The sequence below is a fragment of the Ranitomeya variabilis genome, chromosome 4, assembly GCF_051348905.1.
Source record: "Ranitomeya variabilis isolate aRanVar5 chromosome 4, aRanVar5.hap1, whole genome shotgun sequence".
Classification (NCBI taxonomy): Eukaryota; Metazoa; Chordata; class Amphibia; order Anura; family Dendrobatidae; genus Ranitomeya; species Ranitomeya variabilis.
This window is the reverse complement of record NC_135235.1, coordinates 108,833,554-108,849,952: the sequence shown is the minus strand read 5'-3', so window position 1 is coordinate 108,849,952 and position 16,399 is coordinate 108,833,554. Positions and strand designations below refer to the sequence as shown.

The 16,399-nt window shown below is 42.3% G+C and overlaps 1 protein-coding gene across 1 annotated transcript; it reads right to left on the bottom strand.

Annotated features, from left to right (window-relative positions):
* Window positions 1-561: 561 nt before the first annotated feature.
* LOC143767586 (uncharacterized) lies at window positions 562-14,607 on the bottom strand. Its single transcript, XM_077255996.1, has 5 exons — window positions 14,295-14,607; window positions 4,888-4,937; window positions 3,273-3,375; window positions 1,290-1,395; window positions 562-771 (listed from the first exon to the last, which is right to left on the bottom strand). Exons 1-5 carry the CDS (start codon window positions 14,605-14,607, stop codon window positions 663-665), a joined length of 681 nt encoding a protein of 226 aa, XP_077112111.1. The 3' UTR covers window positions 562-662.
* Window positions 14,608-16,399: the final 1,792 nt, after the last annotated feature.

Genomic DNA, 16,399 nt, shown 5'->3' with positions numbered 1-16,399 from the left:
TCTCACTGTACGGCCGGATCTCAGTCAGAGCAGGAAGCAGACGGCAAGGGACACCGAAAGGCGAGTATGTACTGTTTGTTTTTTTTGGTAACCAGGGTAAACATCGGGTTACTAAGCGCGGCCCTGCGCTTAGTAACCCGATGTTTACCCTGGTTACCCGGGTGCTGCAGGGGGACTTCGGCATCGTTGAAGACAGTTTCAACGATGCCGAAGTCGTTCCCCTGATCGTTGGTCGCTGGAGAGAGCTGTCTGTGTGACAGCTCCCCAGCGACCACACAGCGACTTACCAACGATCACGGCCAGGTCGTATCGCTGGTCGTGATCGTTGGTAAATCGCTTAGTGAGACGGGGCCTTAACTCCCCAGTCTTGTAGACACAAGAGAACAATTATGGAAACTATTTCAGATTTGCCCAGAACTACACTTTCATATACCATCCATTTTCTGTGAAGTGCCACTTCTTCTGTCTTCTGATCCCAAACATTGCATGATATAGAAATAAGATCCAAAACCAATCCATACAATTAACAATTTTATTTATTTCTTATTTAAAGATAAAGTTTTCCGCAGATGTTTCTATAACTCTCTCTTCAATTTTTTGTTAAGGATTTTTTTATTTTAACTTTCGAAAAAAGTAATAATATTGAAATTGGGCAGGTTTTATTAGCATTCTTTTGAATGATCATCCTTGTAAACAATTTTCATAGTGCAGGTCTCTTTATCTTCCAAGACTTCACATTCGTCTCCTTCAATCTGCATTGGCAAACCAAGCCTGTGTGCAAACAGAATACATGATGTGTGTTAGAACAGATGTATAAACGTGTGATAACTGATGGTTAATCAGATTAGATGTTTTAAAAATGCACTACTTTTTCCCATACTCCACTCTCTCTGAGTTATCAGAACACAGCGTACATAATGTTCAATGGCATCATATTGGCTCAGTCAACTCATAAGCACTATTGTCTTGAATTGCTGGGGCACAAGGTTTGAATGTAACCAATCACAATGTCTACATGGAATTTGTATGTTCTCCATGTAGACATTGGGGTGGAAGGTTTCCTGTTCCTCCCCCACTTTGAAAAATTAGATTTTGTGCTCTAATGGGGAAAGGGTCTGATGTGTGTCATAACAATCTGTATACTACTATGCAATAGATTAGGCGCCATATAAGCAAAATGAAAAAGTACATGACATTGAATCCAGTAGACTCTACACTTGGTTTTTAATTTTTTAAAATGGGTCTGTGGACTACTGCTTTTATTCTTTCAAGTAAAATAATTAACTTACATAGTACAACAGCTCAACATCCCATTAGAACCACAACTGCATTGCAGACAATCCTTTGTTATCCATTTACTGGAAAATGGATGGACTTCACCCTGGAAAAAACAACCTGCAAGTAATTGATAGACATTTAATTTAAGAAAGAATGTTATTAACTTTTTTTAGGAGGATCAAAAAATATCAGCTATGTGATCTTAATTCAAATCATTTCAGGTTAGGTAGTCGTGTGATTTTACCTAACATAATCTGTAAGAGCATTCACAATGCTAGATGACATCTTATGATGTGGTGTTAACACTTTTCTTACCTATTTTAAACTACCACACTACACTTAAATTAATTTTAAACTACTTTGAACTGTTTTCACCACCCAGACAACAGCACAGATCAGTTCAGTGTGTAGGGGCCACTGCCGGATGCTGCAGATCAGCTCCTATTGAAGGGAACAGGAGCTAATCTGCAGTACAAATCAGCAGCCTCTATACAGTGTACATGGTTGTGCTGTTTTGCCCCGTACACTGGTTTTATTTGGCAGCTAACAGAGTAGATGACAGATGATCGGTGAGGGTTCCAGTTGTTGGATCTCCACTGAGCTCATATTGATAATTCTATCCTAAGTACAGGACATTGGCGTTTTATTTTTTTTAACTGTGTGCTGGAATTTTTTTGCCATTTTTCCAATAGACTTCTTTGCAGAGCCTGAAAAACATGCCAAGAGAAACACATATACTGTTACTTTGCAGCACTGTGGTTCTGAGTCCTAATCCTACCCTTGTTTGTGACGGTTTCCTTTGAGTTCTCCGACTCCTCCTACACTCCAAAGACATACTGATAGGGAATCTAGATTGTGAGCCCCAATAGGGACCGTGATGATGATGTCGGTAAAGCATTACAGAATATAATGGCGCTATATTATATTAGCAACGCAAAATAATAAATAGATGTACACAATATAATGAAAGATTAAAAAAAAACGCTACCTAAAATTCTTGAAAGACATCTGGGAAAAATGTTTGAAATTCATTGCAAAGGTGTCCAAATCAGTAGAGGCCATATTCAGACAGCAGTAGGAAATAATGGACTAGTCACTGCTCCAAATTATTGGCTCCATGTGCTCATTCACCTAGCAGATGGCGGCAGGAACTGACTTCCATTGCATATACTATTATGGTCCATAATAAAAAAAAAAATCCCAAGCAGCAATTTGTGCCCTCAGGGCAAAAGTGACCACCACCAAGATTGCACCCTTTATACCTCCACAATAGTACTACTTTGTGCCTCTGTGCTATAATAGTGTCAACCTTGAGCTCTCACATAGTGATAATTGCCCCTTTGTGCCCCCACACAGTACAAATGTTTCACAGTATTTTCATGCTTGCTTTGCAAATTAGATGAGTTTTATTTTATTTTGACTGGCACAAACAAAGTGCAGGAGGGCTCACATGGGGAGCCAATACTATGATATGGGGCATTGCTATTGTAGTGCTTGTGCTATGGGCGGACAAAAATAGTGGCATTACTTTTGTATAAAATAAAAAAGAGGGACATAACTGTTGTATGGGGCACCAAAGAGACATTACTTTTTGTTTAAGGGTAAAATGTGATCATTATTACTGTATGGTGGTACAAAGTAGTAATATTACTGCCTGGAAGCACTAAGGGGGCAATATTACTGTGATGGAATTAAAGGGACACTATCACAATGCAGAGGAAACATAACTATTACTGAGGATGCAGTATTATTGGGATCAGGGCCAGATGGAGAAGACAAAACAAGTAACTATAATCATAGGACAAGTCACCCTTGAGTCACTGGATTTATCAGTACAATCATCACTTATACGAGTGTTTGTGTAAAAATGGCATTTACCTTTAAGATATGTTACTTGTATAGTGGTATTTTTTGTAGCTGTTTGACTTTATTATTCAGAGGTATTTTACCTTATCAGTCAGATATGTTGTAGCTAAGCATATACTGTTACTTACCATTTACAGGTTTTCCTTGAAATTCAGGCAGTCCCATAAAACAAGCCGCATTGCAAACAGTCAGGCAAATCGCAGCAGCAAACACGATCACCAAAAGGTGTTTCTAAAGGGTACAAAGATAAATCTAATGAAAACTGTTCAATCCCTACAGTTAATAGGTGTGTACGGTTGATTAGTAGTAGTACAATAATGTAAAGTCTTCAGTCTCCAAACCGGTGATCTTGGTCTATTCCTAATGCCCCTTTGAGTTCAGCCCTATATGTCCACAATAGAAATATACAAGCAATGTAATCTCATGGATAATATTCTCCTATCTGACCTTTACTATCTCATGATCTCATCATCCATCTCTCATTTACCACATTTGTTTCCATCTACATCACTATTTCCAATATTCCTCAAATGTCATTGTTGTAATGAATGTTCACATCTCTCCATCCATTTCCCTGATTTCTTCCGAACCTTCCCATCCTATGATACTTACTACCCCTGAATAGGGTTGAGCGAAACGGATCGGTCATTTTCATAAGTCGCCGACTTTTGGCAAAGTCGGCGTCTCATGAAACCCGACCCGATCCCAGCGTGGGGTCGGCCATGCGGTACGCGATCTTGGCGCCAAAGTCGCGTTTTGAATGACGCCTTCCCCGCCATTTTTTCAGCCAATTAATTGTGGGCAGCGTGGTGACATAGGTTCCGGCCCGGTTTCTGCGGCGTCACAGAGCCATATTACCGTTTGGGCTGCAGTGATTTCCGGAGTCAAATACAATATATGCACGGAGGAGAGAGAGAGAGAGAGAGAGAGAGAGAGAGAGAGAGAGAGATGAATGCACATTGACTTGCATTGGGTTTCGTGTTCCGGGACCGGAACCCGACTTTACAGTAGAATCGGCCGATTTCACACGATCCGACTTTTGAGAAGGTCGGGTTTCACAAAACCCAACTCGATCCTAAAAAAGCAAAAGTCGCTCAACCCTACCCCTGAATATTAGATTGTCTTCCACAATTGAAATCTTTAGATGCAACCTGAAAACTCATGTCTTCAGGAAGCCTGCAGCCTGCAATATCCCTGCTGCCACCTGACTACCTGCGGAGCTGCTCCAATCCCTTACCCTACTGTCCACCGCCCCAATACCCTGTAGGTTGTAAGCTCGGGAAGACACAATTCAGTCTCCAGCATTTTGTAGCTTTTTTGTGCAACATGTGTACTGATGTTTTTAATGCCTTTATCAAAAACTCTGCAGCCAGATGATACTTCAAAGTCCATAGAAAATAATTAAAAAGGTTTATCATGAAATTTTGCTCTTTCACATTGTGGTGATTTGGGAATTTGTTGCATTTTTCCTAAAATGCAGCATTTTTTGCTATAGACTTCTCCATCGGGCTTGAGAAACACCAAAATGATACAAATGAAAAAAAAAATTCAACAGATTATATAAAAACGCTATAAATAAACAAAGCACTTGGGATGTATGGCATTTTTACAAGCAATAAAAATGGTACAGGAATATTGTGCTTGAAGGAATCATAAGGTAATCAAAGAACAAATCATGTCCAAAAAAAGGCGAAATATGTTTTACTCTTGAATGAATAAATAGAGCAGCTATGAGAGACTTACCATCTTCTGTAGTGGTGAGAAAGCTCCTGGTACTTTATCTGAGCTTTGCACTGGGGTATTTATACATATTTTTTAAAGTTCGTTAGAATTCTGTAACGTCACATTTTTTAATATGTGGGTGAAATCAAATATATACTTAAGCTGTTATATTTACTGTTCTGTTCTTGTGATCTGAAAACACCCACTCTATGCTAGCCTGGAATAGTTCATTTACAAACTGGTTCATAATACAGAGCAAACAGCATGTTAGGGTCCATAGTAGAACTGTAACACAGACCCTTCTTGATTCTCAAACAACACAGCATCCACATCCAATATATACTGTAAATGTAAAAAAATAATAATTGCATGTTATCCTAAAGCTTTTTCTGAAAATGTTAGGAAAGTTTGGAAAAAATAAAGGAGATATTTTAAAAAATAGTAAAAAACATTATACATTATGTACATTATAGAAATACATGTACCCAAAGAGAGGTGATGTACAAGACCCAAAGTAATGTATTTTATTAACAAGTACATAAAATCAAGAATCATAGGTATAAAATAAGGAAAGTCAAGCAGGGCAGAGTGAGCTCCAAGCAACCCGCACCATAATTGGTAATATTAACAACCACATACAAATTGATAAAGAGCAATGTGCAACAAAATAGATCAAAGTATTTTGTGGTATTAGCATATATTAAACACACGTGTAACAGCAGGCTCAGGATTAATTGAATAAAGAGATATCAAAAATACCAGTATGGTACATGCAAGGTCTGAGGCAGTGGATCCTTATATCTCCTCTCTCATCTCTGTCTATTGCCCTACATGTGCCCTCCCTTCTACAAATGACCTACGACTAACATCCCCCGTAATCCGAACCTCGCACCTCCGTCTCCAAGACTTCTCTCGTGCTGCGCCAGCTCTCTGGAATGCACTTCCCCAGACGATCAGACTGATACCCAGCCCCGACCTATTCAAGCGCGCTTTGAAAACCCATCTCTTCCAACAAGCCTACCACATCAACTACTCAGTAACCTAACTTTGCCCTGTTCCCTCCTTCCAAATATTATTCTGAATCTGTACCCTACTATTCATCTGTCTCCACACCCTCCATGCACACGATAACTGCACTTGATACTTGACTATTGCACTTAAACACACGGGCTGATGACTGGATCATGCAGCTTTATATGAAAATCCCTATTTATTATAATTGCCAGACCTCAAATAAGGAGCACTTTTCACCTATTGTGTCCCCCCCATTTCCTTGTAGATTGTAAGCTTGCGAGCAGGGACCTCACTCCTAATGTCACTGTTTAAATTGTCTTAACTTGTATTGAATTTATTGTCTGTACATGTCCTCGCTTAATTGTAAAGTGCTGCGGAATATGTTGGCGCTATATAAATAAAAATTATTAGTAGTAGTAATGCCAGCATATATTGAACACACGTGCAATGGCAGGCTCTGGATTAATGGAATAAATAAATTTCAAAAATGCCAGTGTTGTAACTGCAAGGTCTGCAGGAATATATCCTATGAGGGCTGAAGGTGGCTTGTGCTAAAGTGCGAGTGCATAGTATATCATAACCTATAGAATGCCAGAGTCCAAGATGGAAAGGCGGTTACACCGTGCTGTCAGTAATGGTAAGTGTAAGATCTGAAGGAATAAATCCTATGAGGACTGAACTGAAGGTAACTTGTGTTAAAATGCAAGTGCATAACTTATAAGCAAGTCCAAGTACATCATAACCTTTGGAATGGCAAAGGCCAAAGTAAAAACCTGTGATGTGGAGGTTGCTGGGAGAAGGAAACCCCGACACGTGTTTCGCTAATCACTTCTTCCTGGGTGGTAGAAATACATCCCAACCTAATCATATTAGGAGCCCTGACACTGTGACTATAAGGGTTGTTCACACGCTGCATTCTTGAAAATTTTTTCCGTAAAAAAGCAGCAGTTTTACAGTACCTGGAAAGTAAGACTGTGCTCCCACAATGAGCTTTTGGTTTGTTTCTGACACTGTATTTTTTGCTGCATCTAAGGCCTCTTTCACACATCCGTGTCTCTGGTACGTGTGGTGACAGTGTTCACATGTATCGGAGACAGTTACACACGTAGACCCTTTCAAATGAATGGGCCTGTGCACATATCAGTGTGTTTCGACGGACCGTGTGTCTGTGTGCCCCACACGTAGACATGTTAGTTTTTTACCATCAGCACGGACGGCAAAATGTCCTGCACACGGAGAACAGACATTGATGTCCTCCGTGTGACACACATCGGCACCGGGAAAGAAGCGCTACAGTAAATGCTGTAACCCGGCGGCAGGTGGTGAAGACGGCAATTGGCGCGAGCAGAGGAGAATGATGAAAGGTATATTCAAGTCTGAACAATAACTGCAGGTGGGGGCTTTGAGGACTCCTACTCCCATCATCCAACACCTGCTATGGCTAATAACAGTGACAGCAGGAGCGAATGATGGGGGTATTCCTCAGCCGCCAACTGCAATATAACTAAATTAATGAATGAAAAACCCTACGTGGGTTCCCCCCTATTTTCTTTAACCAACCAGGCAAAACTCATAGCTGGGGGCTGCAACCCTCAGCTGTCAGCTTCTGCAAGGTTGGTTATCAAGAATAGAGGGGTCCCCACGCTGTTTTTTAAAAATTATTTAAATAAATAATTTAAAAAAGTGCGTGGGGCCCCCCCCATTTTTGACAACCAGCCTTGCTAAAGCTCACAGCTGGGGCTGGTATTTTCAAGCTTGTAAGGGGCCATTGATATAGGCCCCCCAGCCTAAAAACAGCAGCCCACAGCTGCCCAGAAAAGACGCATCTATTAGATGCGCCAATTCTTGCACTTGCCCTGTAGCAGTGGCAAGTGGGGTTCATGTTTGTGGGGGTGATATCTCCTTTGTATTTTCAGGTGACATCAAGCCCACGACTTAGTAATGGAAAGGTGTCTATAAGGTGTCTAGTTATATGTTACATAAAGACACCACCAGAATAAAGACCTTTAATTTAAAAAATGACACAGACTCCTTTAATAATCTCAGTTAAACCATGCTTACTGCAACGCCTAATTCCACCAAAGCCCTCGGTCTCCTGTAATTAAAGTAAAATAAAACAACAACAATGTATCATACCTGTCCGTCGTTCTGTCCCACGCCGTAATATCCATGTCTGGGGGCTAAGTACTTTTCAACCTGAACGGTGCCAAGATGCGACCGTCCAGGCTGAAGCTGAGAACCACTGGTGAATGAGCTGCTGAGAGCGCAGCATCATTCCCCAGCGGTGACATCATCGAGGCTGAACTGCGGTGACCTCAGGACCGGGAAAATGCCAGTGATTATGTGACATACTTTTTTTCAAATACACACATTAGTGTATTCATTATGTAAACTAGGGGGCAGGTCAGTGAGGGATCAGTGACCTGTCAGCAGTCTGCATTATGAATAGCTAATCAGAGCTCCACATACACCGACCCCGCCTTAGGACATGAGCATATCATTAGCTAAAAACTGAAATTTAAGATTAAGAAACCACAACAAGATGGATTTCATAAACCCAGGTATCATTTTATTCAGTACTAGCTGAAGCTGAAGAGCCCGGCGTTGCCTGGGCATAGTAAATATCTGTGGTTAGTTATAGCACCTCACTTCTCTTATTTTCCTATCACGCCTCTCATTTTCCCCATCACATCTTTCATTTTCCCCCTCACATCTCTCATTTTCTCCCTCACACCTCTCATTTTCCCCTCACTCCTCTTATTTTCCTCCTCACTCCTCTCATTCCCCCCTAACACTTGTCATTTCGACCTTCACATCTGTCATTTTCCGATCACTCCACTATTTTCCCTCACTCCTCTCATTTTGCACTCACACCTTTTCATTTTCACCTCACACCTCTCATTTTCACCTCAGTATATACATTTTTGTCATCTCCCTTATATATAGTATACACCTGTATGTAATCTCCTGTATATAGTATATACCTGTATGTCATCTCCCCTGTATATAGTATATACCTGCTGTGTGTCATCTCCCCTGTATATAGTATATACCTGTATGTCATCTCCTCCTATATATAGTATATACCTGTATGTAATCTCCTCCTGTATATAGTATATACCTGTGTGTCATCTCACCTATATATAGTATATATCTGTGTGTCATCTCCTCCTGTATATAGTATATACCTGTAAGTCATCTCCTCCTATACATAGCATATACCTGTATGTCATCTCCTCCTGTATATACTATATACCTGTAGGTAATCTGCTCCTGTATATAGTATATACCTGTGTGTAATCTCCTCCTGTATATAGTATATACCTGTATGTCATCTCCTCCTGTATGTAGTATGTACCTGTATGTCATCTCCTCCTCTATATAGTATATACCTGTGTGTCATCTCTCCTGTATATAGTATATATCTGTGTGTCATCTCCTCCTGTATATAGTATATACCTGTGTGTCATCTCCCCTGTAAATAGTATATACCTGTGTGTCATCTCCTCCTGTATATAGTATATATCTGTATGTCATCTCCTGTATTAGACCTCGTTCACACGTTATTTGGTCAGTATTTTTACCTCAGTATTTGTAAGCTAAATTGGCAGCCTGATAAATCCCCAGCCAACAGTAAGCCCACCCCCTGGCAGTATATATTAGCTCACACATACACATAATAGACTGGTCATGTGACTGACAGCTGCCGGATTCCTATATGGTACATTTGTTGCTCTTGTAGTTTGTCTGCTTATTAATCAGACTTTTATTTTTGAAGGATAATACCAGACTTGTGTGTGTTTTAGGGCGAGTTTCGTGTGTCAAGTTGTGTGTGTTGAGTTGCGTGTGGCGACATGCATGTAGCGACTTTTGTGAGATGAGTTTTGTGTGGCGACATGCGTGTAGCAACTTTTTGTGTGTCGAGTTGCATGTGACAGGTTAGTGTAGCAAGTTGTGTGCAGCAAGTTTTGCGCATGGCGAGTTTTGCGCGTGGCGAGTTTTATGTGTGGTGCCTTTTGAGTATGTGCAAGTTTTGTGTGAGGCAACTTTTGCATGTGTTGCAACTTTTGCGCATGTGGCAATTTTTCCGCGTGTGCAAGTTTTGCGTGTGGCGAGTTTTCCATGAGGTGAGTTTTGCACGTGGGGCGAGTTTTGCATGTGGAGAGTTTTGCGCATGGCGAGTTTTGAGTGGCGACTTTTGTGTTTCGACTTTTATGTGGCGAGGTTGGTGTATGTGTGGTGAAATGTGCGCTGAGGGTGGTATATGTGTTTGAGCACGTGGTAGTGTGTGGCGCATTTTGTGTGTGTTTTCATATCCCCGTGGTGGTGTGGTGATTATCCCATGTCGGGGCCCCACCTTAGCAACTGTACAGTATATACTCTTTGGCGCCATCGCTCTCATTCTTTAAGTCCCCCTTGTTCACATCTGGCAGCTGTTAATTTGCCTCCAACACTTTTCCTTTCATTTTTTCCCCATTATGTAGATAGGGGCAAAATTGTTTGGTGAATTGGAAAGCGCGGGGTTAAAATTTCACCTCACAACATAGCTTTGACGCTCTCGGGGTCCAGACGTGTGACTGTGCAAAATTTTGTGCCTGTAGCTGCGACGCCTCCAACACTTTTCCTTTCACTTTTTCCCCATTATGTAGATAGGGGCAAAATTGTTTGGTGAATTGGAAAGCGTGGGGTTAAAATTTCACCTCACAACATAGCTTTGACGCTCTCGGGGTCCAGACGTGTGACTGTGCAAAATTTTGTGCCTGTAGCTGCGACGGTTCAGATGCCAATCCCGGACATACACACACACACACACACATTCAGCTTCATATATTAGATAACAGCGCCGACCTGACACTGTGTGTTGGTTACTGTGCACAATCCCGCTGACAGGTTCCCTTTAAGCTGGGATCCCACATCCCAAAGTTGACACCCACCCTCTGTTAGAAAGTCAGGTCCTTTAGTGCTTGTTTTATTAGTATTTCTTTGCAGTATTTTTTTTTTGCAGGCACACACATTTAGAAAAACAATCTAGAGCTTGGTATTGATTTTTGTAATAAAACTGATAGTGATAGATAGGTAATATGTAGACTAGAGAATGTAATATACCTGAAAAAAATAGAATGTTATGTATCCAAATAACTGTTGGATAATTGTAGAAAAATAAAAAAAATATTTTGAAGATATTTGAGATGATAAAAAAAATGAACAAAAATGTGTTAGCACTCCTAGGGGTATGTTCCCATGGTCGGTAAATGCTGCGTGTAGGACGCTGCGTACATCTGCAGAGGCCGGATGTTACAGCATGGTGGATGGGATTTCAAGAAATACCATGTTCACTCTGCGTGCTCTGACACCCGCTGCTTCCTTGCAGAGATGGACATGCGGCGCATCTTTCCAGATTTCACCCATCCAATGTATTGGATGCAGTGATTCCGCACGGTTCAATGAACACATGCGGAATCACCTGTATTCAATAGCCGGCAGCGCTTTGGACTCAGCGGACATGTGCTGCATCCAAATTGCTGCCGGATACTGACCGTGGGAATGTAGACTAAAAAGTGGCCTCCGATCTTCCTGCACAGAGCACTGGTTGGCATGGACAAATATTCAATTCTCTATACTCACAGCAAACAAACAGGCACCTCTCCCTCCCGCCACCTCTCACATTCAGCAGCACTTTACAGTTTTGGAGGGGACTTGTACAGACAATAAAGACATTATAGAAAAACATGTAACTCAGATACCAAAAAAAAATGAGAGTCTCACTCAAAAGCTACCATCTATGAGGAGATAAGGTAGATACAAAAGGTAAATGATAAAATGTGCTTATATTGTACGATATACCCATAATATGCTAAATAGGGTATGCTGCATTAACCGGTCACCAGCCAGTATGTGTACAGTACAGACTCAGGGGGCTTATTTATTTGTCCCTCATTGTTACACCCCACTCATGTCATTCAATGGTTCTCATGAACATACATATATACAAAAACTCAGCCTGACTACTTTACCTAGGGGATAGCACACAACTTATGGTGACCGTAGTGATCACTGACACTCCGGGAATGAACAAAGTCGCTTGCCTAAACACAGCCTTAGGACACTGTACTGCCCATCCGAGATGACCACAGCAATAAATCGTACATAGATCGCCCCAAATCTGTACTATGCAACCAGTTAGTAGACAAACAGATTACACTGGTCAACGCAATTTTTCTGGCAAAAGGTTTTAAAACATATTTTAAGTCAATTTAGGCTGCTGATTACGAATATGAACTCCGATTTTGGCTATCACATCAGGATTTCGAGAGATTTTCAATTTTTGATGAAAATTACTCCTATCTAATGTTTTATGATAAAAACACATGATTTTCGATACTACATTGTATATTTTTAATCAAGGAATAACAAAGATTACAAAGTCTATGTACAGCAAATCAAATATACTTACAGAATTAAACTACAAAATATAAAAACACATATATATGGCACACAGATGAATGACAAATGGCAGTTATTTGAACTTTCTTTTCTTGGCTGATCTGTGATGTACAGCTTCTGGGTTGTCTCTCATCAAGCTCCAGCCATAGTCAGCCATCGTATGTGAGTCCCACCGGCCTTGATAACGTTCTTCTATTGTTTTAATGTGTTCTTTGCTCACATCCCCAAGGTTCTCTAGAAAAAAGTCCAAATGGCTGTGTAAATAGTGAATATTGACACTCATTCTACATCCAAGATTTTGCAGACTCATTAGTAGCTCTTCCACAATCTCTTCATAGTTGTCTGCTTTCTTATTCCCTAGAAAATTCTGCACCACATTACAAAATGCATTACAAGCTCTTTCTTCTGTCTCATTCATTGATGTGATAATATTTGGGTCTCTCATAAGTGTTCTTATTTGAGGTCCATCAAATATTCCAGCCTTTTTCTTCTCTTCACTAAGACCAGGAAAAGTTGAACATATATAGTTAAAGCATTCTCCACTGTGATTGAGAGCTTTGACGAACTGCTTCATCAATCCAAGTTTTATGTGTAAAGGAGGAAAGACAATGTTCTTCCTATCCACTAGAAGATCATGGATGACATTCTTATCGCCAGATGCCAAACTCTGTCGCTGAGGCCATTCAGTTTTCACCCAATGCTCTGCTGTAGCTCTACTGTCCCAGTAGCACAGAAAACAAGGGTGTTATCATAACAAACGGGTATTATGCATGTTCAAAGAAAACAAAGATATTCTCACATTAATTGGAAGACTAAATGAAAACTAAATTTACCTTAGTGAACTGTATAAACCGGCACTTTTCATACACTACTTATATTTATCATGGAATTCTTGAAAATGGGCTATATACCTGTAGCGCAAAAACGTGATGTGATAAAGAAATTATAAGATCAGATTTGAATTCAGTGCCCTCAAATTAGTCTAAAACTGTTCTTAAAGTCCATGCCAGAATTTTTTTTTTTTGTAGACCAGTGTTATCTTATTACTATATTATTGAACTCTCATACAGAAATACTGTACATAAAATTACACAACTCACTAGTTATGACAGTTCTTGAATCATGTTTTACAGCCTTAATTAGAAATCCAGAGAAATCAGACAGTGAAACAAAGCGTAAGAATGAAAAGCTTCTTACTGAGCTGCAGCTGGAAGTTTCACATTCTAAGTGGAGCGCCCCGCCAGGGCTGTGGGGTACTCAGTACCGGGTCCTGCGGTTCACGGGGGGGATGTCACGGTGGCTGACCCAGTCGGTGGCCCTGGGACGTCCGAAATAAAGGGAAAGGTCTTTAAAGGGGAAAAGTCTATGTTCGTGACGCCACTTGTGGTATTCGGTCAGGGTGACCAACTCTGCTTTAAGGGGTCCGCTGGGGTGATGTTATGACAGCTAGATGGTATACCTTCCCACAGGTGAAGTGTATCCCCAGGGCTTCCCAGTATGTAGATGGTGAATGGTGAATGGCGCAGTGAAGAACGAGGACACAAGGTTGCAGTTTCTTTACCTTTCCTGAAGACTTCAGCATCCACAGTCCAGGGCACCAGACCACAGGGCAGGCAGAGTCCGTCAGGTTCAGAGGCCAGTCCAGAGTCCCGTTGTCCAGGTGGAAATCAATAGTCTTCCCTTGTGCTGTAGTGGTGGTGCCTATGGGTGCTGGGAGCGGGCATGGCAGCGTCTCGTCATCGGTGGTAATAGTCGCTGGAGCAGGACCTTCATCTGGGGCAGGAGCTGTCGCTGGAGCGAGGTCAGTGACTGGGGGAAGAGCAGTCGCTGGAGCGGGTTCGGTCACCGGGCAGGGTCGCTTTCTGTACCCGCGTCTGATGTGGTTCCACCGATGCCGGTCTGCTCCGCTGATGAGGATGCTGGAGTCAGCTGCTGCATGGACCGTGACTGCTCCAGTGCATTCTTCTTGCACAGGGCCGACTTCCATTTCTTCACTGCGGTCAGCTCTGTGTCCAGGAGCTGGCGGCTCAGCTCCTCCATCTGCGGTTCCAGGAAGTCCAGATCCTCCAGCAGCAGTGAGTTTGGGTCCTCCTCCGGTGGCTTGGGATGGTCCCGGGTCGCTTTGCCATTGTTCAGGTACCCACTGGTCACCATCTCTTCTTCCAGATCTGCGGTCACACATGCACGCTGTTCCTCCATTTCTTGGGGGTGGGGCTTCTTCTCCACTTTGTTCCTGCCATTGCAGATCAGGAGGCGGACCTCTTTGGCAGATGTGCAGGTCATCATTGTGTAATAGCATTCATAGGGGTTGTTCAGCACTGTTTGTGCCGCTTTGGTAGTCTCCTCCCATAATGGCATGCCCTTCTTCTCTGGCGCTCCTCGTGGCGCTGTAATGGCGGTGGTTTTGGCGGCAATTTTGGCAGTCTTTTGCAATACACAGTCTCTGAGCACAAAAACAGTTAGGCACAGTCCTTTAGGAGCACATGACTCAATTTTCAAGGTCAGTCCATCCTGTTCATGATGCCAAGTTGGAGCGCCCCGCCAGGGCTGTGGGGTACTCGGTACCGGGTCCTGCGGTTCACGGGGGGATGTCACGGTGGCTGACACGGTCCATGGCCCTGAGACATCCGTAATAAAGGGAAAGGTCTTTAAAGGGGAAAAGTCTATGTTCGTGACGCCACCTGTGGTATTCGGTCAGGGTGACCAATGCTGCTTTAAGGGGTCCGCTGGGGTGATGTTATGGCAGCTAGATGGTATACCTTCCCACAGGTGAAGTGTATCCCCAGGGCTTCCGAGTATGTAGATGGTGAATGGCGCAGTGAAGAACGAGGACACGAGGTTGCAGTTTCTTTACCTTCTACAGTCCAGGGCACCAGATCACTGGGCAGGCAGAGTCCGGCCGGTTCAGAGGCAAGTCCAGAGTCCCCTTGTCCAGGTGGAAATCAATAGCCTTCCCTTGCGCTTTAGTGGTGTAGTCCCTTACTGCATAAGCTTCAACTAAGGTCCTCACAGATGTAGTGTCTCTCTCTCTGTCCCCCATATAGGATAGGACAAAACCCGTATGACTGGTGACTTGAGCCTGTTTATAGGGTCTCTTAGATAACCCGGCTCTGTGGGGTGTCACCGTGCCTCCTGGGTGTAGGTGCGGACAGGTAACGTGCAATTAGCTGTCCTGCCGGTCTCTGAAGTAAGGCGTAGAGGTCCTTACTATCTCGGTGTTCCGGCTACCGGTGTTCTGCGCCTCAGAAGGAGGCAGCCTGTTCGGGGCTTGTCCCCTTCTGGTATCCTCTCCTTTGTTTTGCCTTCTTTCACTCTCGCTACAATACAGTTCTGCCTTCAAAATGTCCCTTTCTGGGAGCTGCAGCTCTGTGGGCATGCACAGTTCCGTGGACCCTCTGTCCTCCTCAGACTGATGTCTGGAACTAACTAACTTTCCCTACAGACTACCAGTGATATATATATATATATATATATAGGGAGTCACCTAGTAAATAGGATCAGAAGCTCCCCTTGTTGGCCTGGAGTATGAAATGTGTTGCATGTTTCTGATACCTGGATGCAGTTATCCTTCTTTGCCTCTGAACGTAACATCACTCTCCCCGGGAGGAAAGCAATACCACTGTGTAGACCAGAACCCTGGAGTGCCACATAAGGACACCCCCATACGGCTTCTGAATAGGCTGGATGGCCACAGCCTCATGTTGGGTTCGGACAGACTCAATCTGAGGAACAAAATCGGACGTACACAAAGCTCAGAGAAAATTAATGGGCCGAGTGGAATCCAATGTTTTGTCTGCACGAGTTCTTAGAAAAAGAATTAGTCTAGGGCTAGGTAGTGAATTTTATAATAAAATGGGCTATGACAGAGAGATGATATGTGCTCTTTAACTAGAGCATGTAATAGATCTAAAAATCTAGAACATGTTATATATCCAAATAACTGATTGATAGCAGTCGGAAAAAAATAAAGATTTATTTTGAAGATGTCAATTTTGTTTGCACAAAAAAGGCCATTATTTTTATTAAAAAATGAACTGTATTTCTAAAACAATGGTCAAAGTACATCTGCATTTGT

Coding starts and splice junctions, on each gene's coding strand:
- LOC143767586 (XM_077255996.1), bottom strand. CDS start 14,607: ATGACCTGCACATCTGCCAAAGAGGTCCGCCTCCTGATCTGCAATGGC. Junction 1,396..3,272: donor TCAAGGAAAACCTGTAAATG/GTAAGTAACAGT, acceptor AATTACTTGCAG/GTTGTTTTTTCCAGGGTGAA. Junction 772..1,289: donor ATGTTGAGCTGTTGTACTAT/GTAAGTTAATTA, acceptor GTTTGCACACAG/GCTTGGTTTGCCAATGCAGA.